Below are 26,650 nucleotides of genomic sequence, written 5' to 3' on the forward strand. Positions count from 1 at the left end.
AATATGGAATTGGAAGCAACTATTCCTATTTTGCAGATGAAACAAGCTCAGAGATTGTGACTGCTAGAATCCTTCAGTAAGAATTTGAGGTATATGAGGTTGGGTCTATCAGACTTTGTCTGGGACTTTACTTTATCCACTTACAGGAGCACCCTAGTTTTACAGATAAGGCAAGAGAGGTTGTGACTTGTCCAGGATTACAGAAGTAATAAAAGAATACTACTTTGGAAAATTTGAAACTACCCCCAAAGAGCTCATCATCTCTGCCTGCCATGTTATTGGTCTGAGATTTATGTCAATAAGAGAAGCAGAGGAACCGATGATGCGCGGGTGTGAGTGGGGAGAGAGGGGTGACTAATGCTGTGGAGGCAAACAGGTGTTTGAAAAAAGAATCGCTTCCTTTTGGTCCATAATCTAAAACCATTGGTACCAGACCAACACACAAAACTATTCCAGGAATATCACTCTTAAGATGTCAAGTAATTTTGTAAACCCTTTAAAGCGCTATAGAAAAGGTAGCTGCAGACATCAGGAGGTTTAGGACAGCAGAGGAAAATTGGTCAGCAGACATGCTTAGGAGGTCCCGAGAATGTAATTTGAACAAAGTTATGCGGACCAATCTCTCGGACAGATTTCTTCCGGGCAGGCTTCGAGGACGGCTCCAGCTCCTCCTCCAGGCCTTTAGGGGCCAGCGCGTGCAGTCTGACCCTAGCTGCAGTTGCTCCAGGATTTCCCGGACCTGAGAGTGGAGTCTCGTGTGCGGGGCGGAGCCAGCATCGGCCGGCTGGAGCGTTCGGAGCAGATGCAGTCCGTGACGCCAGTCTAGGCTCCGCCTTCTGGGCATTTTTTTTCCCTGAGCATCTATTGGCCCGCGTCGCGCTAGTGACCTGTCTCCATTGGTCGCGGGAGCTGTCACTGGGGGCAGAGGAAAGAACGGGGCCTGGACGGCGGACCGTGGTTCTGCGGGGCTGGCCCCAGAGCCGTGACCGCACTGGAGCTGACGGGACGGGACGGGCCGGGGCCGCCGCCGCCGCCGCCGTGCTGAGTGGAGCCCTGGGCGGTACGGCTTGTCCCGGCCCGGCCCGCGGGACCAGGTAGGGCCGGGGTCATCAAACTCAGCTGTCAAGGGACTAGAGCCGCTGCTCTTGCGCGGCGGCAACCCCGGGCGAGGCCTGACAGAAGCCGGGGCGGTCTCTGACAGGAGCGGGGCCAGGCCTGACCAAAGCAGGGGTGGTGGCTGACCAGCGCAGGGTAGGACCCGGCCTAACCAGAGCTGGGGCGGTGGCTGATGAGGAGCGGGCCGGGGCGGTGACTGACCGAAACCTGGACCGGGCGGGGCTGAGACCTCCTGACTTTGAGCTCCAAGTCCGACCGGGGCGGTGTCCGATGTGGTGCCTCTGCCCCTTGATAAGCAGTCTTCCGCCCTCAGCATGGTGACAGACAAGAGTGGCCTTCCTCCCTCACCTCACTGAGGAAGTGACCCTTTGACCTCCTCCCTTTTGCGACCCTGACCTGTATAATAAGATTCCCCCTCCCTGTGGCGATGCCAAGACTTGTGGTGTCTGCTCTTTACCCATGCCCTGCCCACTCGTGTGTCCGACCTCTCCTTTCTGTTGCTGCCACCGATGGTGTGTCCAACTCTGCCCACCCCACTCCATTTTGCTGTTCTGCCCTGCCCAGTGCCACCCCCCACCCCAAGTCCATGACCTGTGGTCCTCCCTAGATCTTGATCTAACTTGTGCCCCTACCTTGCCACGATCTAAAGCACGATGATCTGCAGTTCCACCTCCTACCTCACAGTGCCAGCGTTTCAAATAGCTTCTAGTCCATAGTAGGTGCTTCGAGCCAAGTTCGTTGTCTACACCCTTACCTGACCGAGATCATCATCTTCCCTCACAAACAAGGTTGGGACCTGAGTGTCTGCTGTCCAGCTTGACTGAGCAGTGTTTCTGTAACCAGGGAGTTCCCACTGTGCCTCCACCATCACCACTCCTTGACTGTCACAATGTTTCCCGCTCTCCTAGCCCCCATCCTCCAGGGTGAAGGAAGGAGACTTAAAGCTAAAAGATTTATTTTAATTTGGAAAGAGATTTACATTGCAGCTACAGAACCCATTCGAACATTTTTATTAATGACTCAATTTAAGGCACAAATTGCATGATTTTTTATCAAATTTAGAGGTGACACAAAGTTGGAAGAGAGAGAGCTATTAATTGGATGAGAGTTGAAATCCAACAAGCTCAATTGAAGTTTAACAAAATGAAGTTAGCTTGAGCTAAACATAGCCTTTAGGATTTTTTAAAAATCAGTTTTATAGGTGTATAATACAAAGGTGCAGTTCAAATGAAAAAGGATGGAGGACTCCCAGGTCAACATGAGACATGGGTGTGTTGGCAACCAAAAAAGGCCTAATTTGATTAAGTAATCAATTTCCTAATCATTGGAAATTCATCTATTAAATGACCTAGTATATTGTGCTCTAGATGCCACATTTTAATTTTTTTTTGATGCATTGATGCATTTTGTTTACAAAACAACTACTTAATACAGAAACCCTCTTGCAAAAGGTTTTTTTCTTGCCAAAAAAAAAAAAATCCTTTAGGATAATCACTTTTCAATAAACTGACATTTAGCTAGAACTTTAAAGTTTACAAAAATACTTTATATTTATATATAATCAAAGTAGGAAATACATATATTATTTTTATTTTACAGATGAAGAAACTTAAACTCACTGATTAAATGACTTGCCTGTGGCCAGACAGCTCGTGTCAGAAGTGGGATATGAATCCAAGTCTTTGTGATTTGAAGTCTAGCACTTTATCCATATGGCTTCAATGAACAAAAAGAAGGGGTGCGTTCTTTAATTCTGGCAAGATCGTACTAACAATTGTTGCATTTAACCAGTGTTGTTGCATCTCCACAGTACCTTTATTTACATTGTTGCAGTCATTTTGTATGTTCTTTTGACTCTTAAGTCAGTTATTTTTTCCTAAGTTTATCTCTGTTTCTTTGACTTCTTATTAATAATTCCTTATGCCACAGTAATATTATATTGCATTCATGTGCCATTATTTGGTCAGCTCCTTCCCAATTGCTGATGGATAATACATTTTTAAAAGGATTGCATCCAAAGGAAGGAAACCAAGTTTTCAAAGGATCTAGAAGGCATGTACCCATTAATGCGTGCATTTAACAAACATTTATTGATTCCCTGTTAGGTACAAAATGTACAAAGCAAGGATAAACTCAGAAACCATAAATGTCTCATCTTATTAATAGAAACAGATCAAAAGTATATCTCTCCTTGAGAAGCCATACAGCAAGTTTTTTGTTGTTTTTTTTTTTCCAGATGATCTCAGCTTTTCTGTCTTCTCTCTTACTCCTTCCATTAAAAATTTTCTTTTTCTACTGTTTTTCTTTTCTTCCCTCTTATTTGCCTGCTGCTTTCCCCTTTGAAGCATGCCATCTAACACCTTGTTCCATATAAGGTCATGAAGAATATATGCAAGAAGCTAAACAAAACTGATTAATACAAATGCAGGTTTTCCAGCCTGGGTAGGGGTTTTAGAGATTATCCAGCCCAACTTTCTCCTCCTCCTCCTTCATCCTTCTTCTCTTTTCCCTTCTTCCTTCTTCTTTCCTTCCCCTCCTCCTTTTCCTTCTCCTCCTCCTTTTATAGTTTATAGATGACAAAATTTGAATCTCAAGAGAGATTAACTTGTTTGAGGTCACATGGTTAAATGTCAAGCTTCCACAGAATCCATATCTGGATTTCAATTTAGTAAACACTGAGGGACTCTAATGTGTATTCTGAGGGTTAGATTAGGATTGACAAAGGGATATATCGCATTATCCCTGTCCTCACTTTGGATAATCTGTTTAGAGCTATACTGGGGAAACAATTACATATTAACACTTTTGACAAGTTAAATGTAATCTAATGACAGGGTAAATGATCCACTTATTTACTTTTTGCTAAGATAGTTGGGGTTAAGTGATTTACCTAGGGTTAGGAAGTGTTAAGTGTCTGAGGTCATGTTTGAATTCAGATTCTCCTACTTCAAGGCTGGTACTCTATCCACTTCGGCTACCTAGATGCCCCTGTACTCCCTAGCTGCCTCTAACCCATTTATTTAAATATTCTTACAAACATCCACAGAAAGATCACTATTTCATCTGACAGTAGGCCCAGACCTGGTATACACCCAGAGTGCCCAGGAATTCTGGAAGACTTCTATTCTGTAGGTATCTACTCTGACCCTGGACTATATACCAAACAGGTTTAAGAATAGAGAGAACTATGATAGAATTGGTTTGTTTATTTGGTAGATTTTGTGTTTATTTAAATCCACTGAGTGTTTTACCCTTTGCTTTGTCTTTGTCCCTAAGCTTTTCCTAGGCTCTCAGATAATGTTGTGATCTGCTTACCCTGAAGCCTAGATTAACCTGTTTTGTGGGCTGATGAGTGTTCTTAGTTACACTCAAGACATTGACAGCCTCTGGGGAAAAACACATTATGTACAGAGTCAATTGTTGCTTAGGGTATCTCTGGATTAAGGTATATGTAGTCTAGACTTGCATGGTTTGATCTAGGTCCTGTTATCCCATAAACATAGTGAGCAGTTTTGGTGAAATAGGGAAATTGCAGCTTTTTTTTTTCCTGACCTGTAGAAGTCTTTGCTGATGCTAGAAACAGGATTGTACATTTGATGCTTTATTTCTAAGAATTAGAACAAAACACCAAAGTGTGTGATGGAAACCAAATAGTTTTTTTTAAAACTCAGTGTTTCTTGAAGGTATAGGGTCCCCAAAGGTTAAAGGGGACACAGTTTACCTCTATATCATCTTATGCTAGTTAGAGTGTGGGAATTGAAATCAGAAGACTTGTTTACTTGTCCTGGCTTAAATGCTTGCTAGTGGTGTGATATTAGGCAACTTACTTGCTTCTTTGAGCCTTAGTTCATTCATGGTGTAAGAGAGATAATGCCTATCTCATGGGCTTTGAGGGAAGTGTTTTGTAAATCACAAAGACATATATAAATGTGAATAGTTATGAATATTACTGGTGTTGGTGTATATAAATGTGAATAGTTATGAATATTACTGGTGTTGGTGTATAATCTGACTAAATTGTAGGAAATTTCCTGGTAGTTATGTACTATGTATTAATAATATTATGTACTACTAATTTCCTATGCAATCTTGGAGCATATAAATATAAGGATATGGAACTAGATATCTAACTGAACCTGGGACCTATATTTTGAAAGGAAAGGAAAAATTTGGAAAACTTTTTGAAATAAATCTCCAGATTATAGCTGTTTGGTTTGGGGTGGTAGTAGTGATTGAAGGCCCAGAAGAATTTGTATTAACTAAAGAGTAATAAACTACAGAGAAGCTAGCTCCTTTGTAGGACTTCAGCTCCAGCTGGTTTCTTTGCAGGCTCTTATGATCATGGAACCCCAATTGTGAAGGCCTATGCGTCCCTTGTTGCCATGACGACAGGCGACTGCTGTCATCTTCCTGGTTCACTGTGTGATTGTACTGGAAATACGGCCTTCTCTAAGATCGTGGCTGACCCGGACCTTGGGCATCCGCAATATGTGACCCAGGTAACAGCCAAGGATGGCCGGCTTCTCTCAACTGTCATCAAAGCCTTAGGCACGCAAAGGTAAAACTCCCCCTCCCCTCCAGTTATGTCTGGAAGCAGGTGACCCAGCCTTTTGAGTCTGCAGAACTATCTTGGAAGTTTATCCAAAAGTATTTCTTCCTTATGACTCAGAAGAGGATGCAGACTCATCATTATCATCTTCATCCAATAGCAGGATAAGGCAGTAATTGTCAATTCTGACTTGCAACCTCCAAGATCCTTTTTAAAATTATTTTGGTGGTAGTATCAAAAATCAAGGATTGTAATTCAGTTTATCTGAGAGTACTTTAACCCAAAAAAACTCATCCTTTTTTTCCATGCAATAAGGCATTTTTGAGAAGGAGTAGGAAATTGGCATGTTGTAAAAATCAAAATCAAAAATTCCTTAGGAAATTTTATTCCCTTAGGGCCATAAATGATTGATCATTAGCTCTAGCTTTCTCTAGCTTATCATACTAAAAGAGGCAGTGAATTAATTGGGTGATGAATATAATGGATGTTTATATTATTTTGTAATTTGCATCTTGCATTTCTCTATTTCTTGGGTCTGATCTTCATAAATATCTTCTCATCCATCTCAAAAAAATAAAACCTGTCTAAGTTATAGAAATGACAGACCACACTGATATTCAATAAAGTATTCTGAAGTATAAAATTAATCAGATACCTAGGTATTAAGCACATCAGTTTAATAAGGTTTTCTCCTATTCTACTGGGAAATTGTGAGCCCATTTGCAATAGGTGAAGCCCTTTTAATATGTTATGGTCTAGTTGTTTTAATTACTAGTGTTAGAAGAGACTTTTATTCCTTCTTGCTTTTATTTTTCTTTTTTCCAATGAACAAAAATTCATCTTCTCTTCCTTCTACTTCCCCTCACTAAAAAAGAAAGTACACATGGTCAAGATGTGGTCAAGTAAAACAAGTTTCAAAGAAAGTTGGTGTCTTAAAAAAAAAATGCCTCCAGTATCCTGAGACTATTATGTCACTGCCACTGTTAAGCATGCAGACACATATTTCTTTACTGCTCTGTTGGGATTATGGTTGGTCATTCTGTTGATCAGTTTTTAAATCTTTGATAGTTGATTTTCAGTATTATTTTATTTGTGAGTTGGGATTGTGATTAGTCTTTGCTTTTGAATAAGACTACATCTAAACCATTCCAGGTAGAAGTATTACATAGAAGTATAATGTTCAGATTAGTGGAAACCATAATCTCACTGCCTTTTTGATAGGGTTATGTGACACATGAAACACTATGTTATGGTCTAGGTACCATATTTTAGTAAGGCCATTAACAAGTTGGAGTACAACTAGAGAAAGGTGACCAGGATGGAAAAAAAAAAAATCGCATATGAGGATCAGTTAAAATAAGTAGGAATGTTTAGCTCTGAGAAAGTAAAGCCTAGCTGTGGATGGTGCAGGATGATCATTATCTTCGAATTTCTGAAGGGTTTTCATATGGAAAAGAAGCAAACTTTTTAAATGCTCTCCAAGATAGCAGAATTAAAAACCAATGAGAGTAAATTACAGGGAATCAGATTTCAGTTCAATATCAAGAAAAACTTCCTAACAACTAGAGCTGTTGTTTGGGGGGGCAAGGAGAGGAGCGGGGAAAGAAGAAAAGAAAGGAATTACTGCATTGTGAGTGTACAGTTTCTCTTATACTAAAGATATTCAAATAAAGGCTGGATAAATATCCATCATCGATAGTGTAGAATATTTATATATTGTGTAGAGTATTGAATTAGATCAACTTTATGCCATTTCTAATGCTAAGATTCTGTCATTCAGAAGAGAATCTTAATCATGTTTTGAAAATTTCAGGAGAAATACTATAAGCTCCCCTGAATATTATAGTATTTTGACTATGCTCATTGGCTTGGAAAATTTTCCTTTATTTCCAACATATGTCTCTCTTGATGCAGTATAAAACCCGTTTCCTCTTAGTCTATGTTTAGGATTGTTGATGGAGAGGGAAGAAGGGGCTATGGGAAACATGGTAAACAAGTCTTTGACATCCAAAAAAAAAAAAAATCCCTGAGCAGAAAGTAACAATTAAGGCAGCTGATGAGATAAATTTTTAAAGATCCCAATCTGACTTGTGATTGGCATGTTTGCCAACAAGAAGTAAAGGAATATTCCAAGTAGTTGATGATGTCCATCGTAAAAATTATTTCATAAGTTTAGACTTATTGGAGAATTGAATTGGAGGAGTTGTGTCTTATAACATTTTCATATTATCCTGCCACATGGTGTTACCTCACTGATTCAATCTATGAACAAGTTGCTTAACTCAGAATATACAATGTTACAATCCATTTATAAATATTTACCTTAAGCACATACTAGTTGCTCAGCCCAGTGCAAGATATTAGAGGGATTGAGAAGGTTGCATATTTGCATAAGATAAATGCGCTATTAGAAAAGAGAGGAAATGTCTATGGATAAGTATAAGACAGCATATGATAAGAGCCCTACAAGAACTACAATAAAAATTACTGTAGAAGCTCCAAGAAGGAACAGATCACTTCCAAATGAGATAAGTAACATCATTGTGGGATAACATCAGACACTTAGGAACTATGTGACCCTGGGCAAGTCACTTAATCCTATTTACCTCAATTTCCTCATCTGTAAAATGAGCTGAAGAAGGAAATGACAAACTACTCCAGTATCTTTGCCAAGAAAACATCAAATGGGGTCACAAAGATTTGGACATGATTGAATAACAGGATGCTTTTTGTCTGGGCTTAAAGATTCACTTAAAATAGTTATTTGCTTTTTTTTTTTTTTTTAACACCAACTTCTTATCATCGTGTCAATTAATTCCAAACCATTACTTATTTTATCCTTTCAAGTCAAAAGAAAGCAGACAAAAGTAAAGTAGGATTTTGGTAGTTTTGCCTTGTTTCTATTATCTATTAACATTTAGCCCTTTCCTTCTAGTTTTTCCCAGGATTGTTCAAAAATCCTTTTGTTATTTGCTTCACAAAGATTAGCTCAACCTGGGCTTTAGGTTTTTAAAAAATGCTTTTATAGTATCACAATTTTTTTTTTTTTTTAGTATTCCTTGATTAAATGCCACTGTTAAATTAAATTAAAATTAAATGCCTCTTTTTTGTTTGAGCCCACTGAATAAATCTGTACAGTCATACAGGTCTGTTTAGAAGTCTTTTCCTTTCTTCCTCAGGAAGATTTGCAATTGTCATTAAAATTTTGTTCTTGAGAGTCTTTTGCTCCTCTTTAGCATTTTTTCTTCTAGAGTACTTGGCCAGGGGATCATCCTTATCTTTTTTGTGAGCTCTTTTTTTTGTTTGTTTTTGTTTATATAAATATATTTCTCAGGCTCTGCAAGGTGCTTATCATGAACTTTTTTTCCCAAGGTTATCATCACATATTTCATCAATCAGTTCTTTATCATTATGAATTAATTCCAAAGTAGTAGCTCCCCTCCAAGTAGTCATTTGTAGAATTCTATTAGGGATATAGATAAAAGTAGGAAACTGAAAATAAAGGTATAGTACTATGAAGATCCTGAAGGAAGCATTGGTTAGAAACTCGGTATAAGGGGGTCTAATCTTCAGTTTGATTTTTAAAACAATTAGGCCAGGTCCGTATTGAATTCTAATTCAGTAACCTTTTATTGAGTATATATGTAATATACTGTGCTAGGTGCCATGGGGATTACAAAAATGAGAAGAACACAATACAAGGCTGCAAAGAATTTATTGTAGTCTATTTTGTAAGAGAGACAAGACAAGTTCACAAGTGATTTTAATGCATTTAAAATTATAATCTACATAGGATGCTATGAGGATTCAGAATAGAGAGAAACATTTAATAAGATGTGGGCTGAGGGAAGGTATCACAGACAAGGTAGCATTTGAGATTGGCTTTGAGGAATGGGAAGGATTTTGATAGGTACTAACATTTGAGATGTTCTTCTAGTTGTTTTTATTTTAAATTTATTTTTCAATTAACAAACATTTGTTTTCTCTCTTTTCCACCCTCCTTTAATGGTTTGAACAACAAAATTGTAACAAACATGCATACTCAAACAAATTCGGATATTGTTCATATCTTTATAACATGCCTATCTCATTCTGCATCTTGAATCTCTTTGTTGGATTGAAATATACTTTATTATTGGTTCTTTGGAATCAAGGGTTGGTTCTTATAGTGATCAGAGTGTTCTTATCTTTTACTTGTTTGTCTTCACAGTCTTGTTATTGTATAAAGTTTTGTCTTTGATGCATCAGTTCATACACATCTTAGGTTTCTCTACAGCCATTCTTTTCATAATTTCTAATGACACAATAGTAGCCTATTTTATTCATTAAACCATAATTTGTTCAGTTATTCTTTGGTTGATGAATCCTTCCTTAATTTCCAGGTCTTTGCTACTCCCCCTAAAAAATACCCCAAAACTGCTTTAAATATTTTTTCCATGTAGTTCTTTTTTCTTTGATCTCTTTGAGTTACAAACCTAAAAATGGCATCCTGGGTCAAAGGATATGTCAATATCCTTTTAATGATATATTGGGTATAACTCTAAATTGCTTTCTAGAATGGATGGACCAAATCACAACTCTAACAAGTACATTAATGTGTGTGTTTTCTAGCAGCCCCTTTAACACTTGTCGTTTTCTTTTTTTAATTTTCTTTGCTAATCTGATGAGACTGAGGGGAAACCTCAGAGTTGCTTTGATTTTTACTTCTATTGGTGATTCTGAACATTTTCCATATACATTTGGAGTGGATTGTCTTGTAATGTCTAGGCTAGCTTTCTGAAGGTCTTCCAGAAGAGCCTTGGTCTCAGCAGGATAGACACCACGAAAATGGACAAGAATAGAATCCAAAGTCTTTATTGTCTCTTACACAGTCTGTGTCTGTCATAGTCTGATCCAGTTTCATCCAGCAGTCTGCCAGTCTGCCAATCTCAACCAGTCTCCTTCTGAGTCTGACTTTGTCCCCAGTGTAAATACTCTATTATAATTACATTATAACAGTATACCATACTGAATATGTGTGAACTAGAGAACCATTACATCACCATGCTAAGTACTAACTATATATGTGAACTAGAGAACCATTATCTTATCAGTTCCACTGAGTTAACACCTTGTGCGCATTTGAACAACATGGCCAGCCCAATAGAGTTGTACTCTCTGCAGTAGAGTTTGAATGCTGGGTAGTTTAGTAGTTTGATAAAGGACCTCAGAGACCATAGAATCTTCCTAAGACAATTTAAATGGAAGTGATTCAGTTTCCTGGCATGGCACTGGTCCAGATTTCACAGGCATACAACAATGAAGTCAGCATAAGAGCTCTATAGATTTTCAGTTTGGTAGAACATAGCTACTGCACTGATGGTAAATTCTTCAACTTGAAAAGGTTTTCTAAGTCAAAACTAAAGTACAGCCTCTGAAGCTGAGATGCAACAAAATATGGACTGCTTGTGATAATTTTGACCTCACTCTACCAAGGGAAAAAAAAGATTTTCCATTAGCCAGCACCACCTCATCCATATGTAGAACCATCAGTTACAACAAATGGTGAAGTTTTGAATGCTATGAATAAGGTCACTTACCTTGGCAGAATACTTTCCAGGGATATACATTAATAATGAGTACTACTTTATTTATTAATGTATTTTGACCTTCAGATGAGGAATGGCTCTTATTCTTATGAATTCTTATGAATTTAAATGTATACCTTATATATCTTGCAAATGAGGCCTTAATTGGAGAAACTAGCTGCAAAAATTTTTCCCTTAGCTATTTTTTCTATTTCATTGTAGCTATATTGGTTTTATTTTATGTGAAAATTAAAGTAGATTTTCTAAAAGATACATTTTTTTAAGCATGTTATCCCAGTGGAAATCACATAAAAGTTATTTATGGAACTACTATTCCCCCTTTCCTCATATATTCCCTTTTAAAAAGCCTCTCCCCCGAAAAAATCCTGGTTAAAAATCTCCAGAGAAAAAGAATGATCATTGTTATTCTTGAAAGGTCATATGCAAAGTCACTTATTTATTGTGATCTAAAGTCCTGTATATTATTGTTTGTCCCCTATGCAGAAAACAAAACAAAAGAAAAAAATTTTAATTTAAAAATTGTTTTAAAATTTTTCTTCTTATCAGGGTAATGTGCTATATGCTATAGTGGAAAGAATGCAAGATTTAAAGGCAGCAGAAAAGAGTTCAAATCTCCAGCTCTATGATTTACTACCTGTGTTTCCCTGTGCAAGTCACCTCTCTTGGCCTTGGTTTCTCACTATAAAATGATAGGACTTATCTTCATCAGATGTCTTTCACTTTTTTGTACTATGAACCCCTTTGGTGGTCTGGTGAAATCATTGGACCTCTTCAACAAATAATGTTTTTAAATTAATAAAATAAAATATAGGATTACAAAGAAAACCAACTATACTGAAAAGCTATTATAAAAAGATTTTTTTTTAAACCCAAGTATACAGATTACAGGTTAAGAAACTCAGCTCTAAATTTATGATTCTAAGAGGTGTGAGGATGAGACTAGAGGGGTTCTCAATGACTTTTTCTTCAGGTTATATTCCAGCTACTTTTTTCTACTATCAAATGAACAGACACCAAAATATCTGACTATGGATCATTTTCTGGAGTAAAGGAAGCAGCAAAAGGTGCTATTGCTGTAGAAGTCAAACCTGAGTTCTAGTCTTGCTCTACCACTAATTTTCTTTGTGATCTTGGGCAAGATACTTACTTTCATTGGACTTTAGCTTCCCTGTCATTACTTCTAGCTACTGATAGATATAATTTGGTTTTAGGTGCTTGAGGATTTGCAATTGCTTGTTCTCCTGACACTGTGTTCTAGTCTACATGTCTAGCTACATGTCACCACCCACTCAGTTTATCACACTGCTCATAGGAATCTATGTCAAAGGCAGGAAGCCACAGATCAAGCCTGTCTAGAGTCCTTATTAATCTATTCTGCAAGGATAATGTCATACTTTTAAGATGATAGTAGTGATGGTGACTAACATCTCTACAGAACTTTACAATTTATAAAGCACAATCCTCATGAGAACCCCACAATTGGGAGAAAAGTGCACTCAGTTCTAAGTCTTTGTGATGATGTGTTTTGTTTTTGTCCTTAGTGATGGGCCCATCTGCCGAATTTGCCATGAAGGATCCAGTGGGGAGGTGCTGTTGTCACCTTGTGATTGCACAGGCACGCTGGGCACCGTGCACAAGAGCTGCCTGGAGAAATGGCTTTCTTCCTCCAACACTAGCTACTGTGAGCTGTGCCACACAGAATTTGTGGTGGAGAGGCGTCCCCGGCCCTTCACAGAGGTACCTTATTATTTTTAATAATTTTTCCTCACGCATAGGTCCTGGACCAGCGAGGGTTGTTTTTTCTTTTTACTGTCTGAGACAAGACAGATAATGAAAAAATAGAGATCTCTTGACAACCTTTTCTTCTTGGGAAAAAAAAAATCTAAGGGCTCAGTCTAGTTACTTTGGTGAACACTGAGGTCAGTAACCCATTACCAAATATTCTTAACACTGGAGATTCTGAACTATTTCAATATCTGTCCCCACACTTGAAGATTTCCTAGGGAAAAATTTATTCATTCAGCATTCAGTAGACAGGCATTGATTGTCTGTTAGATGCTACATACAAGAATAAATAAGACAGAATCTTTCTTCTCAAGAAATTCACATTTATTTATTTTTGACGCACATTGCTTTATGGATCATGTTGAGAGAGAAAAATCAGTGCAAAAGGGAAAAATCATGGGACAAAAAAAAACAACCCAGAAAAAAGAAGTGGACATAGTAAGTGTTGATTTACATTCAGTCTCCTTAGTTCTTTTTCTGGATGCGGATAGCATTTTCTATCCAAAGTATATTGGGATTATATTCTCACTGACCCAGTGAGAAAAACCAAATCTTTCATAATTGATCATCACACATTCAAGGAATTCACAATTAAGAAATGATTATAGTATCAGAGTTAAAGAAGAATAAGAAACTATGACTCAGAAAAATGGAGTTGCTCAAAGTAGCATAGGTAGTAAGTGGCAGAACAGAGACTGGAATTTAAATTTCCTTGACTCTAGTTCCAGTGCCCCTTCTACACCAGACTTCCCACAAGGAAATAAAATATAAATTAAATTGTAATAAATATACTATAGAAGCATAAAGTATTTTGAGTTAAAAGGAAGGAAACGGCATTTCCAACTGATAGATTCAGACAGTAAGCATTTATTTATTATCTGCTAGGCACAGTGCTAAGTGCTAAAGGTACAATGAAAGGCAAAAAATAGCCTTGACCTCAAGGAGTTTATAATCTAATAGGGGAATAGACAATTATGTATAAACGACTACATACTCAAATAATAAGACATAATTAATAAAGAGAATTAACTGGAATAAAAGAGGTTAGGGAAAACTTTTTGGAGAAGGTAGGACTTACATTTTAAGGAAGCCAGGGAGGTTAGTAATCAGAGTAGAGGACAGGAGAGAGAGCATTCCAGCACAAGAGATAGCTAGAGAAAATGGTTGGAACTCAGAAATGGAATATATTGTTCATGGAACTGGCAGGAGGCTACTGTCACTGGATTGAAGGGTATATGGGGATGAGGTGGTATGGGATGTAAGAAGATAGTAAAGAGGAAGAAGAGGCAGATTGTAAAGTGCTTTAAATGCCAAATAAGAAATATAGTTCTGGATAATAAAAGGAACCTGTAGAGTTTATTGAATTGGAGGGAGGAGGGGAATAGGGAGTGTATGTGATATGGTTAGACCTGTGTGTGAAGAAAATTACTTTGGTAGCTGAGTAAAGGATAGGTTGGAGTAAGGAGAGACTTGGGGCAGGCAGATCTACAAGTAGGTTATATGACAGTAATCCAGGTGTGTGGTGATTAAGTCCAGGGTGCTGGTGGTATCAGAGGTATAATGGGAATATTGAGAGATGTTGTAAAGCTGAAATCAATGGATCTTGGCACCGTATTAGATATGAGAGGTAACAGTAGAGAGTCAAAGATGATACACAGTTTGTTAGCTTAGAGGACTGGTAGAAGAGGGGTTCCCTTGATACTAATAAGGGAGCATATAGGGAGAGAGAAAATGTTTTGGACATAGTTTCAGATGTCTATTTGACATCCAGTTTGAGATGTCTAAAAGACAGAGATACAAGACTGGTGGTCAACAGAAAGGCGGAGACTGAATAGATAGATTTGAGAATCATCAGAGAAAATCAAAGAGGAGATCATTAAAAACATGGAAACTGATTTGATCACCATGTGAAGTAGCATAGAAGTAGAAGAGGACTTTGACAGAGCCCTGGAGGGTGTCTACGATTAGTAAGAGTAATACAGAATCTGACATGGAGTGATCAGATAAGTAGTAGGACAACCTGGGAAAGAGGGATGGACAGTGTCAGAAGTCAAGAAAAACGATAACTGAGAAAAGGCCATTGGGTTTGGCAACTAAGAGATCATGAAGTAACTTTGGGGGGTGAGGGTGATGAGACCAGATGCTGGATTGTAGAGAGTTAAGAAGAGAGTGAGAGGAGAGAAAGTGGAAGCCTCTATTGTAGGTGGCCTTCTCAAGAAACTTAGCCATAAATAGCAAATACATAGAGGATATAGCAGGAAAGGGAAGATCAAGTGAGCTGTATTTTGAGGACAGAGGAGACAAGGGCATGTCTGTCCACATTAGGGAAAAAACCTGTAGCCATAGATGAAAAATAAGTGGGAAAATAACGATGATAGAAGGGGCTATCTCTGCTGGAGAAGATGGGATGGAATGGCATCACTGATGCAGATAGAGGCATTTACCACTATTTACACAAGACTTGTGGAAGACTTCACAGAAGTAGTAGTATTTGAGGTGAATCTTCAAAGATGGCAAGATGTCAGCAGGCTGAATGTTCCAGACATAAGGGACAGTGTGAACAAAAGGCATGGGAGTGGGGGAAAAAAAAAACACAGAATGTATTCAGAGAACAGTGACTTTGGAGATATTGGATTGTGCCTCATTAAAAGTCTGGAAGTCAAATTTAGTTGTCCACTTGTTAGTTATATTGTAAATCAGCTTCTTATTGAGATATTGATTTAGATTAGATATCTTTTAGAATGGTTTTCTAACTCTGACCACCTCTGATCCTGTGATTAGAGTATTTTGGCTGGAGCATAAAGTAAAATGAAGGGGATTATTCTTAAGAAAAGAGTGGAGGAAATTAGGATAATACCAATTTGTGAAGTGACAAGTTGTAGAAATGTATAAGATCTTTGGTGTCCGGATCAAATTTCAGGGTTCTCAATCCTGGATACTTACCAAGGGAAAGTGTTTATCTGAGAAAATAAAATCAGTCTTTAAAAAAAATAAAAAATAGTAAGGGAAGCTAGGTGCTGCAGTGGATAGAGCACCAGCACTGAAATCAGGAGGACCTGAGTTTAAATCTGCCCTCAGACACTTAATTTTTCCTGGCTTGTGACCCTAGGCAAGTCACTTATCCCCAGTTGTCTCAGCAGCAAAAAAAAAAAAAAAAAAAATTAGTATTTTACTTTTCCAAATCCATGCAGAAATAGTTTTCAGCATTCACCTTTGCAAAATTTTTTCCCTCTCTTCTCCTATTCCCTCCCCAAAACAGCAAGCAATTCAATAGAGATTAAACATATGCAATTCTGCCAAACATTTCGATATTCATTATGTTATGCGAGAAAAATCAGATCAAAGAGGGGAAAAACACAAAAAAGAATAAAATAAGCAAAACAACAAAAAAGGTAAAAATACTATGCTTTGACCACTTCAGTATCCATAGTTCTCTCTCTAGATGCAGATGGCTCTCTCCATCACAAGTCTATTGGAATTGCCTTAAATCATCTCATTGATGAAAAAAGCCAAGTCCTCCATAGTTGATCATTACATAATCTTGTTACTGTATACAATGTTCTCCAGTTTTGTTCACTTCACTTAGCATCAGTTCTTGTAAGTCTTTGCAGCAAAGCCAGTCTCTAGAGATAACTGCCACTATTTGGTACTGATTAAAGAAACAGATTGAATCCCAGGGGAGATTCTATAACCTTGGCAATATGCTATGAAGTCATGGGTTTTGAGTAAGTTAATTACATGCCAGATCTCCCAGAAAATCTGGTTATTAACTTGGGCAAACTGTATCAAGTGCTTAGCTGACTGTGAAGGCAATTATTTCTATCAACTGATAGACAAAAGTGCCAGGAGTTCAATTGCCCATGAAGTAGTAGAAAAATGTTGATAGGCACTGAGAAAGGACAAAAGGATTTAACGTTCTAGATGTTTGTTCACCAGAATCACCACCCTTTTATTTGGGTTAAAAAGCACAGCTACTCCCAAGAAATAAACTGTTAGGGCTGATTGGACATAGGACATGTTGAACTTGTGGTATAAGGGGCAGATAACTAAACTATCCCAAAAGTTGCGTAGGAAGAGAGAAAGGATGAATTGCATTTCTTACAAGTTTTGTCTGGGACTGGTGATAGGCCGTCTAACTGCAACCCCAGATACTGTAATTCTGCCTAACCTTACTATCCCTTTTGCCTGTCTTAGATTGTTTGTACATGTATTTTCACTCAGCTTTACTATTTCTCTTTCTTCACCTTCCCTAGCCCTCTGTAGAATAGAAAAATATTACTAACTAAATATAAATATTAGGTACCATCCATCTTTATCATTTGACCAAACTACTCCTTAAATCCATCTTTGTTTCTGTTTGGTGTCTTTGGAGACATGAATCCTTGGATATATGGTTACTCGCCTTAGAATAGAAGCTGCAAGAAGGTGAGTCTCTCATTTGATGATAACTTTTAATTTCATGATTTAGTTCCATACATTATCTTATTTTATCTCTACAAGTTTCCTGTGAGGCAAGTAATACAATTGTTACTCTATCTTATAATGAAGAATCCAAGAGTCCACCCAAGTGACTTGCTGATAGTCACATAATTAGCAAGTAGAATTAAACTGAGGTTTCTGTCTTGTGATTTTTCCTCTATATTAGTATCAAATTTCTGCTGTGTCCCTTATTCTTCTTTCCTTATTCCCCACTTTCTAAAGTGTTCTCTTGGGTAGAGTGAGTTACATGACAGCATTTTGATAGCATCTTGAATTTTTCTAAAGAGCTCATTTCGGGTCAAAGGATATGGACAGACAATTTTCAGATGAAGAAATTCAAGCCATTTCTAGTCATATGAAAAAATGCTGTCAAACACTATTGAATAGAGAAATACAATTTAAGACAACTTGGAGGTACCACTACATACCTCTAAGACTGACTAAGATGACAGGAAAAGATAATGATAAATGCTAGAGGGGATGTAGAAAAACTGGGACAAAGATACATTGTTGGTGAAGTTGTGAACAGATCCAATCATTCTGGAGAGCAATTTGGAACTATGTCCAAAAGGCTACAATACTGTGCATACCCTTTGATTCAGCAGTCTCTAGTGGGTTTATATCCCAAAGAGATCAGAAAGGAGAGAAAGGGACCCACATGTGCAAAAATGTTTGTAGCAGTCTCTTTTGTAGTGGCAAGGAACTGGCAACTGAGTATGGAGTTGGAGATGATTGAATAAGTTGTGGTATATGGATGTTATGGAATATTATTGTTCTATAAGAAATGATCAGCAGGATGATTTCAGAGAGCAGAACCAAGAGAACATCATACACAGCAACAAGAAGATTATGTGATGATCAACTCTGATGGATGAGGCTCTTTTCAACAATGAGGTGATTCAGGTCAATTCCAAAAAGATTTATGATGAAGAGAGCTATCTACACCCAGAGAGAGGATTGTGGGAACTGAATGTGGACCACAACATAGCATTTTCACCTTTTTTTTGTTGTTGTTTGCTTGGGATTTTTTCTTTATCATTTTTCCCCTTTTTGATCTAATTTTTCTTGTGTAGCATGATAATTGTGGAAATAGGTATAGAAGACTTGCACATGTTTTAGATAATCCAGCATATATTGGATTACTTGCTATCTAGGAGAGGGGGTGGGGGAAGGGAGAAAAATTTGGAATACAAGGTTTTGCAAGAGTCAATGTTAAAAATTATCTTTGCATATATTTTGAAAATAAAAAAGGTTTTTTTTTTTTTTTTAAAGTTCATTTCTAATTTCTTTCAATCAGAAGTTCTCAAAATCTGATCTAAAAATCTTGAGGGGTCCTCTTTCAGGAGGTCATAATAATACTAAGATATCATTTGCCTCTTAAAACCCTTCCATTTTAGACTCTAGATGCACATACCTTTGTGAGGCACTATTTTCTTCATATATTTCAACCAAAACTACATATTACAATAGATGCAATATAGAAGTAGATATGACAATTCAGCTATCCTCTTGAGCCAGTTATTAAGAGATTTGCAAAAAATATGCAAAACAATGCCACTCTTGTACTTTTTCTTTTGGTTTAAAAATATTTTTTCATAAAAATGTCATTTACATTAACATGCAATAGATTTATTACATTAATATATACAATATTAATAAATTATTTTTAATTTGTCAGTTTTAATTTTTTAATATGGCAACTATGAATAGATAAAACCCACATTAAAATTCTTTAGAAACCTCAATTTTTAAGCGTGTAAAAAGGACCTGAGATCAAAAAATTTAAGAACTGCTACTCTAATCTTTCAACCCTTAAAAGGGTTATGTAGGCCTTTTATGTAGGCCCTACCTCCCTAGGTACTTTATTAATGAGATTTGAAAATAGATTTATGCCAGATAAATATTAGGTTTTATTACTTGGGGGTAGGGAAGGGGAGGAGAGGGAACACAAGGGGAGAGAGATGTTTCTTTTCTTAGAAGTTTATAACTTTTCATTTATTGTTAGTGGCTGAAGGACCCTGGGCCCAGGAATGAGAAGAGGACCCTTTTCTGTGACATGGTGTGTTTCCTGTTCATCACACCCCTCGCAGCTATCTCAGGCTGGCTTTGCCTTCGAGGGGCCCAGGATCACCTACAATTTAACAGCAGGCTGGAAGCAGTGGGACTTATTGCTCTCACGTTAGCACTTTTTACTATCTACATCCTTTGGACATTGGTGAGTCAGCAGAGCCAGCTGCCCCTTGATAGTCTCCAAAAGGACACTTTCTTTAGGCTGGCCAATAAAACTAGAAATCCATTCCTGAATACCAAGTTTCCTTTCCTCTATTTTGCATTGTGAATATATGGGCATTCCCCACAAACTGAAATTTACCTAGTTTCTGACCCATACTTAGTTATCGGCAAAAATGTGAATATAATATCTCCTTTTTTTGAGGTTGTAATGACTGGAACACACATTGAGTAGCCTAATGGTTCAGAGTCCCCTAAATAGTCTGTAGGTTGGTCCTAAAAATAAATAAAATTAATATGCAGTAAAAATTATATTTAAAATTTTCTAGCGTTTTAACATTTTGAATAATTTAACCACAGACATTTAAGCATACTGCAGTGGAAGGAGGGTTAAATTTGAAGCCAAAAGACTTTAAAATCCACTTCTACTTATTTGTTGTGTGAATTTTTGAGCCTTCAGTCTCCTCTTTTGTACAATGAAAGCTTGGATTGAATAGCCTCTAAGGCCTTTCAGCTTTAAATCTGTGATCTATGATAATCTCAGGTTCTTCCAGGTCAGATTTTTATGGAGTGATAATAACTGGTCTTCTGTAGAAAGCATTTTAGTTATGTTTATCTCACTTGAGAGCCTGAACACCTTAGAAAGGGAAGATCATAAGTCTTTTCATCTCTGTTTGAAAGATGAGACTGAACCTCATGAAAGCTAAAGAATTTGCCTAGGGTCACACAAATGGAGGGGATATCTCTGTCCCCCACCTTTTGGGCCCTGTACGAGCAGCTTTTTCCATGTTCTTCTGCAGCTGCCTGAGGGAATGTGACAAAGGTAGATTCACTCAACAGTCACAGGATGTTGGAGCTGGAGGGATTTTTGATTGTCTAGTCCAGTTCTGCAATATACAGCTGAGAATGCTTGAGGTTCAGGATAATGAGTGATCTGACTAGTGTTACCTATTTAAAGAACTGCAGCTCTAGGAGGGGAGCCTCAATCTTCTGGTGTTTACTTTAGTGGCTATCCACTTTTCTGAATAAGGGGGACATTTGACTTGTTCATTTTCCTGATAAAGTATGAGCATCTCTACTTACATACCTAGTCTGGCAGAAATAAAGTTCACACTTGGGTCTCAACTATCATAGAGAAATGCTTTTTTCCATTACATTAAGTATCTTACTGCTTCTAGGGCTTTTGTTTCCTGTAAATAACATTACAAGACACAAGGGAAATCTTATGACAATCAAAAGTCCATCCTACATAACTACTTCAAATGGCTTAGTAGGAGGAAGGTACATTTGGAGTTCAGATGACAGAACCTATCTGCCTATTCTCAGAAGCTGGCATCTTCCAGGATTGGTGATCCTACCATACTTTAACTTAAGAGCCAAATACTCTGAATTCTGCTAGGGGTAGATCAGGAACATGAATTTCCTATGGATTAGAGGAATGGAGACAAAGGATATAACAAGATTTGTGAAACACTTTCCAATTTAATTTCTGTGACTACATTGGCTTACAGAGAGTTTTTTTCCACATGGGACCAAAAAATCTTCTTTCTAGATTACAGGATGTTCTTGGTATGGAGAAGACTGTGATAAGAAATCATGAAGGCCCTTAATGTATCATCCTATCTCAATAGAAGTTAGACCATCCTAATCCTTGAACGGGCTTTGGAGCTCTTAGTATTTTAAGAAAACTAAAAGGTATTATTGTTTATTACAGCTTTACAACCATATCTCAAAATTGGCCAGACTGCAATGTTATGGGCATCCAGCTCAGCTGATGTTTATGGTGCCTATACACAAAGTATGCCCATATACTTTGTCTGTGTATAGGCACCATAAACATCAGCTGAGCTGGATGTGTGTGTTTTTGAACTCTGGTTTCATGCAACTTAAACGTGTTGCTGGTCATGTACTGGGTTGGGATCTAATTTGCCTTTACCTCTATCCTTATCTGCCACCTTCTTGGATCAGAAGCAGTGAAACTCTTACAGTAGATTGTAGCTGTGCTTTCCAGGAGTGACACAGAGTGATGAAATCAGCTGGCTTTTAAAAAATATTCCCAGGCTACAAATTGATATTTATCTTGAGTAAAGGCTGCTTAAAAGTATAGATTCTGTCCAGCATAGGTAATACTTTTCTGTTTATATTTAGGTGTTTTGGACTCAAATACTGTAATTTTATCAGCATAAGGAATTCCTTTTATGAAAACTCTCCATTGATAAAAGTCAGGAGTTCATATACTTAGGGATGTTGGAAGCTTACATGCCTTCCCCATGGCCACAGAGCTAGAATGTATCAGAGACAAGAATTAACCCAAATTTGCCTGACTCCAAGCTTGGTTACATATTCACTTGCTGTACTATCTCTTTGAGAGAGATTCACAGAAGTCTAGAATGTGAGAGCTGGCAAGAATTTTTCTAATTCAATCCCCCATTTTCAAGTGAGTTGTTTAATAGTGTCTATGAGAAAACTGCACATCCGCCACCTCCACCTTCTTCCCCTCCTCCCCCACCTTCTTGGAAACAATTCCATTGAATTGGTTAACTCAATTCAGTTAATTAAGCATTTATTAAATACCTGCTATATATATATATATGGCACAAACAGTGCCTGTTCCTTAGGAATTCATACTATTAGTAAATTCAAGATAATTAGAGGAAGCATTGGAGGCACAGGTTATTTGCACTATCAGCTAGGATGAGCGGTCAAGTAATTTGTCTTTCAATTTCAAGACAAGATTCTTGAATAAGCATGCAAATAGCTGTCTGTATGGGCTTGGACTTGAAGGGAAACCTTTGTCTTTCTTAGGATTCACTAACTTAGCACTTATCATCTTTTAGGAACACTTTTAATACCCTATTATTTACAAGGCCTTTGTATTCTAGCCCTATAGTATTCGTGTCGCTATTAGCATATCAGAATTTTCCCCAAAAAATATTCTCTCTCCTTATATGGAGAAAGCTTATAGAACTCTATGCTTAGCTTTATGTTTACTTTAGAAATGTTAAGAGGTGAATGAGGACCCTATATCTTGGGCTCCCTATTCTTACCAACCTAATATTTGATATTGCTACTTGTAGTGTTCTGGTTGGTTTTCTGGAGATCTCTGGACCAGCCTTCCTTTTAGCCTGGTAATCACCATGAGAATAACCAAGTGTTAAAGTCCAAATTCTTTATTGTCTCCTTGCCTGGAGCCCGGGCTAGCCCTGTCTCAGTGGAGGAAATGTAGGATAGACCAGTCACTACTGTAGTATGAGATGGAGTGAATCTGTCTGGCTGAGTTTGTCCCAGCTTATATGCTTTATTACAATTACATTATCATAGGTGTGAATCTTGTAGAATAGGTGTCAATCTTGTAGAACTATATTAAGTACTAAGTACATGTACTGAACTAGAGAACTATTAAGCACCATGCTAAATTAGATAACCATTGTCTTATCAATTCCACTGACTTAACACCTTGTAAGTTTCAAGTATCAAGTTCTGGCCCATAGCGGCTACTCTGGCTAAAACTATCCTGGTTTAATATCGCTTTATCTAATGTAACCTTTCCTCTTTCTCTCTCTTTGCTCAATGTAAAAACCTTCACTTGGTTTCAAAACAATTACTGTTCAAGTACAGGATGAGAAGGAATAGGTGTCTAGACAAGTTTTTTGAAAAAGATTTGAGAGTTTTGGTGGACTATCAGTCAACACTTTGACATGGCAGACAATTAAGATTATTTATCCTATGCTTAAGAGAAGGATGATATCCAGAAATAAGATGACAATTTTGCTGTATTTTGCCCTGGTTACCTCAATTTTAAAAAAGATACTACTATTTAGCAGGAACAGATCAAAGGAAAGAAAACAGAATAATTAATACAAAGATCAATTGGAGGAACTCTAAAAATTTTTAGCATGGAAGAAAAAAGCATTATAGGGGCACAAGAACAGCTAGCTGCCTTCAAGACTATCATATGGAAGAAGAATTGGGTACCAATAAATAGCCTGGTACTAGAAGTAACAGAACTTGCAAAGGGGCAGATTTAGGCTCAATGAAAAAAAAAAACTTCATTATAATTAATGTAGTTAAAAAGTAAAATACACCTTTTAAGAGATACTCAGTTCCCTCTCATTTGAGGTCTTCGAACAAGATAGTATGTCCACTTCTTTGGGCAGTCACAGAGGGATTCCTGTTTAGGTCCAGGTTGGAACAGTTGACCACTAAATTTTCTTTCTACTATTGAGATGCTGTGTGATTCATTATCAGGATTCCCTCTTTGGGTCTGAGAAGGAAAGAACCCTGAACTGCATGGTCTCTCTTTCTTGTTCCCTAGGTTTCATTCCGCTACCACTGCCAGCTGTATTCAGAGTGGAGAAGAACTAATCAAAAAGTCCGCTTAATGATTCTGGACTCTGAAAGCTGCAAGATGGCCCAGCATTCACTGCTATCAGCCATGCTCCTCAAGAAAACAGCAGAAGAAACTACTGTGTGAGTGCCCTGGATCTGGTAGCCCTTGGGAGAAGAGAGTCAATCCTGACTCACCATAATTCAGAGAGAAATTCAGCCCTAAAGGAATCAACTGGCATATTGAGACTCTAGAGGAAGAAGAAAAGCTGAACACACTGTCAGGTGGCCCAGGATTTCGAGGATATGGTTTAGAAGGCTTAGCTCTTTGAGGAAGGACACAACTGGCTCCTTCACCCAAATGTGGGATGACTTTGTTACAATATACACTAAGTGAAGTATATTCTATATATGTACATATTTTTCAATTTCCTTGCATAAAATTTCTGTATATTATGTTAACAGACTTGGTTTTAAGCTTCAGTACTGAAGCTGGCAGCTTGATCTCATCTGAGGTTAATTACATGCCTTGTTCTGGAGTCACTCAAAGACAATTCATGTTTCACAATGCCTTTGCCCTAGGAGTTTGCTAAGATCTTGGGAGGCTATCTTCATATTTGCACTTTTCTTTTATGGTGTCATACTTTATAAAAGTTTCTGTGTTTTACAAATCACCCTGAAGGAATAAAATTAGCTCTTAATGAACATAATGGACTTATCAATGATGTGTTTCTGAAAGTGCCTTAAACCCAAGTGCTTAACCCAAGATTTTTCTATTGAGGATAACTAATAATTCAGGAAAGAAGTTTGGGAATTGGGGACTAAATAAAGTATATAAAATTTAAATTCATTACATTGCAAGTACTTTAAGAGAACAAAGAGGTAGCAATTACAATGAGCTACATCATTCCATCAAAAGCCCTTCATAAAGATTAAGGTCATTCCCCTTGTTTTTTATAGTATTACTATTTTTATATATCAGAATTTTAAATTTAACTAAGCGTTTGATGGTCTCTTCGGACGAAGTTTTTTTTTTTTTTTTGGGGGGGGGGGGGGAGATCAGGAGGCTTGGGAGGGGAGGGAATATGGCAGCCAAAAAAGATAATGAAAGTAATCTCAGGCTTCATGAAGAAGCCCCAGTGTCGAGAGGTGCTATTCTCTCACATCTGTTTAGGCAGACAGCCTCCATAGTGTAGTTTCTTGGACACCGTATCTCCATAGAGATATTTGCAAGCTGGACATTATCCAGAGAAAAGCAAACAAAATACTAACAGGCCTCAATCCTATTTGCATAAGGATGAAAAGCAGTAGTGATAATATTAAATAATGCTTGCTGTTGTTCTGTCATGTCCAACTTTTCTTGGGGTTTTCTTGGCTAAGATACAGGAATGGTTTGCCATTTCCTTCTCTGGTGAATTAATTAATTTATTTGATTTAAAAAGTGGATTCTCCAGTGGATTGAAACAGCCCAGGGTCACAGAGTTAGTGAGTAAACCAAAACTACTTTGATTCTCATTGAATGGCTACCAGTAGGTCCCAGGCCAAGCTCTACTTGCTCATATTTGAGTCCAGATTGATTCCAATTGAATATAAGTAAATAGCAATCATTTCTGCTTTGGCCAAAGGATCTTCCCCTCCCAGATTTATTTAGATTTTTTTTTTTTTAAACTTAGTTTAAATGGTACCTAACCCTAATCACAATCAAACTGAGATCTGTTAAAGAGCTTAGTTTAAGAAGGCTGAGGTCTCCCCACATTTAAGGCCATCTCCAGCTGTCCTACTCTATATCTGGCACCTAGACCCTGATATCTCTGGAGGAAAAAGTGAGGCAGGAGACTTTGCACAGCCCTCCCTCACTTCAATCCAATTCATTGTATGTCATGGCTTCCCCTCCCTGAGGTTATGGTCCCCTTTGAGAATGAAGGGCAAACAAGTCTGAAGCATGATTTGAACTGAGGTCTTCCTGACTCCAGGCCCAGTGCTCTATTCACTGCACCAGTTAGATGTCCCTAGTGGGTCATATTGAGTCTAGAGAAGAGGGGCAAACTTAGGCTTGCTATAAGGAGAAATCTAAAAATTAGATCTATCCAAAAGTGAAGTTGGTTACCTCAGGTTGTGGATTCCCTTTTACCTGACATTTAAGCAAAGGTATGGTAGGTATAGGTTGGGTATATTAGAAGAAACTTCCCCCTCCTGCCATAATAGATAGCTTATGAGGTTCCTTCAGATCTCATGAAAAATGAAGACATTCTGAGATTGTCTTCCTAAGGAATACTTCAGGGTAGAGTTAACTAATGTGTCCCAAGCATGGCTGGCCCAAGAAAGGAGTAGAGAAAGCTCTATCCTAGGTGTCAAGAAACCTAGGTGGATCCTGGCCTATCTCTTCTTTCCCAAAACAATAATTATGGGAGACTAATTTTGTCAACATCAAGCTAACGTCTATGTGATCTGTGTTTAAGTCCTCTCTCCACTCTGGGACCATTTCCTCCTCTATAACTGGTGATCTTTAAGGTGTATTCCAGCTCTGACATTGTTAATACAAATTTAGCTGTTCAATCCTAACCCTGGTGCCCTACTA

The 26,650-nt window shown here is 37.8% G+C and overlaps 1 protein-coding gene across 3 annotated transcripts; it reads left to right on the forward strand.

The window, feature by feature from the left end:
• The first annotated feature begins 997 nt into the window (after nt 1–997).
• MARCHF2 (membrane associated ring-CH-type finger 2) lies at nt 998–24,782 on the forward strand. Of its 3 annotated transcripts, XM_051972476.1 has the most exons (6): nt 998–1,094; nt 2,716–2,854; nt 5,446–5,674; nt 12,795–12,990; nt 19,523–19,732; nt 24,062–24,782. In XM_051972476.1, the coding sequence occupies exons 3-6, from the start codon at nt 5,499–5,501 to the stop codon at nt 24,218–24,220; spliced, it is 741 nt and encodes a 246-aa protein (XP_051828436.1). In that variant the 5' UTR covers nt 998–1,094; nt 2,716–2,854; nt 5,446–5,498; the 3' UTR covers nt 24,221–24,782. The 3 variants fall into 3 exon arrangements, with proteins under 3 accessions (XP_051828436.1, XP_051828438.1, XP_051828437.1); XM_051972478.1 differs by lacking the exon at nt 19,523–19,732; XM_051972477.1 differs by lacking the exon at nt 2,716–2,854 and having other exon boundaries at nt 999–1,094.
• The last annotated feature ends 1,868 nt before the right edge of the window (nt 24,783–26,650 follow it).

The sequence above is a fragment of the Antechinus flavipes genome, chromosome 1, assembly GCF_016432865.1.
Source record: "Antechinus flavipes isolate AdamAnt ecotype Samford, QLD, Australia chromosome 1, AdamAnt_v2, whole genome shotgun sequence".
In the NCBI taxonomy this organism is placed as follows: domain Eukaryota; kingdom Metazoa; phylum Chordata; class Mammalia; order Dasyuromorphia; family Dasyuridae; genus Antechinus; species Antechinus flavipes.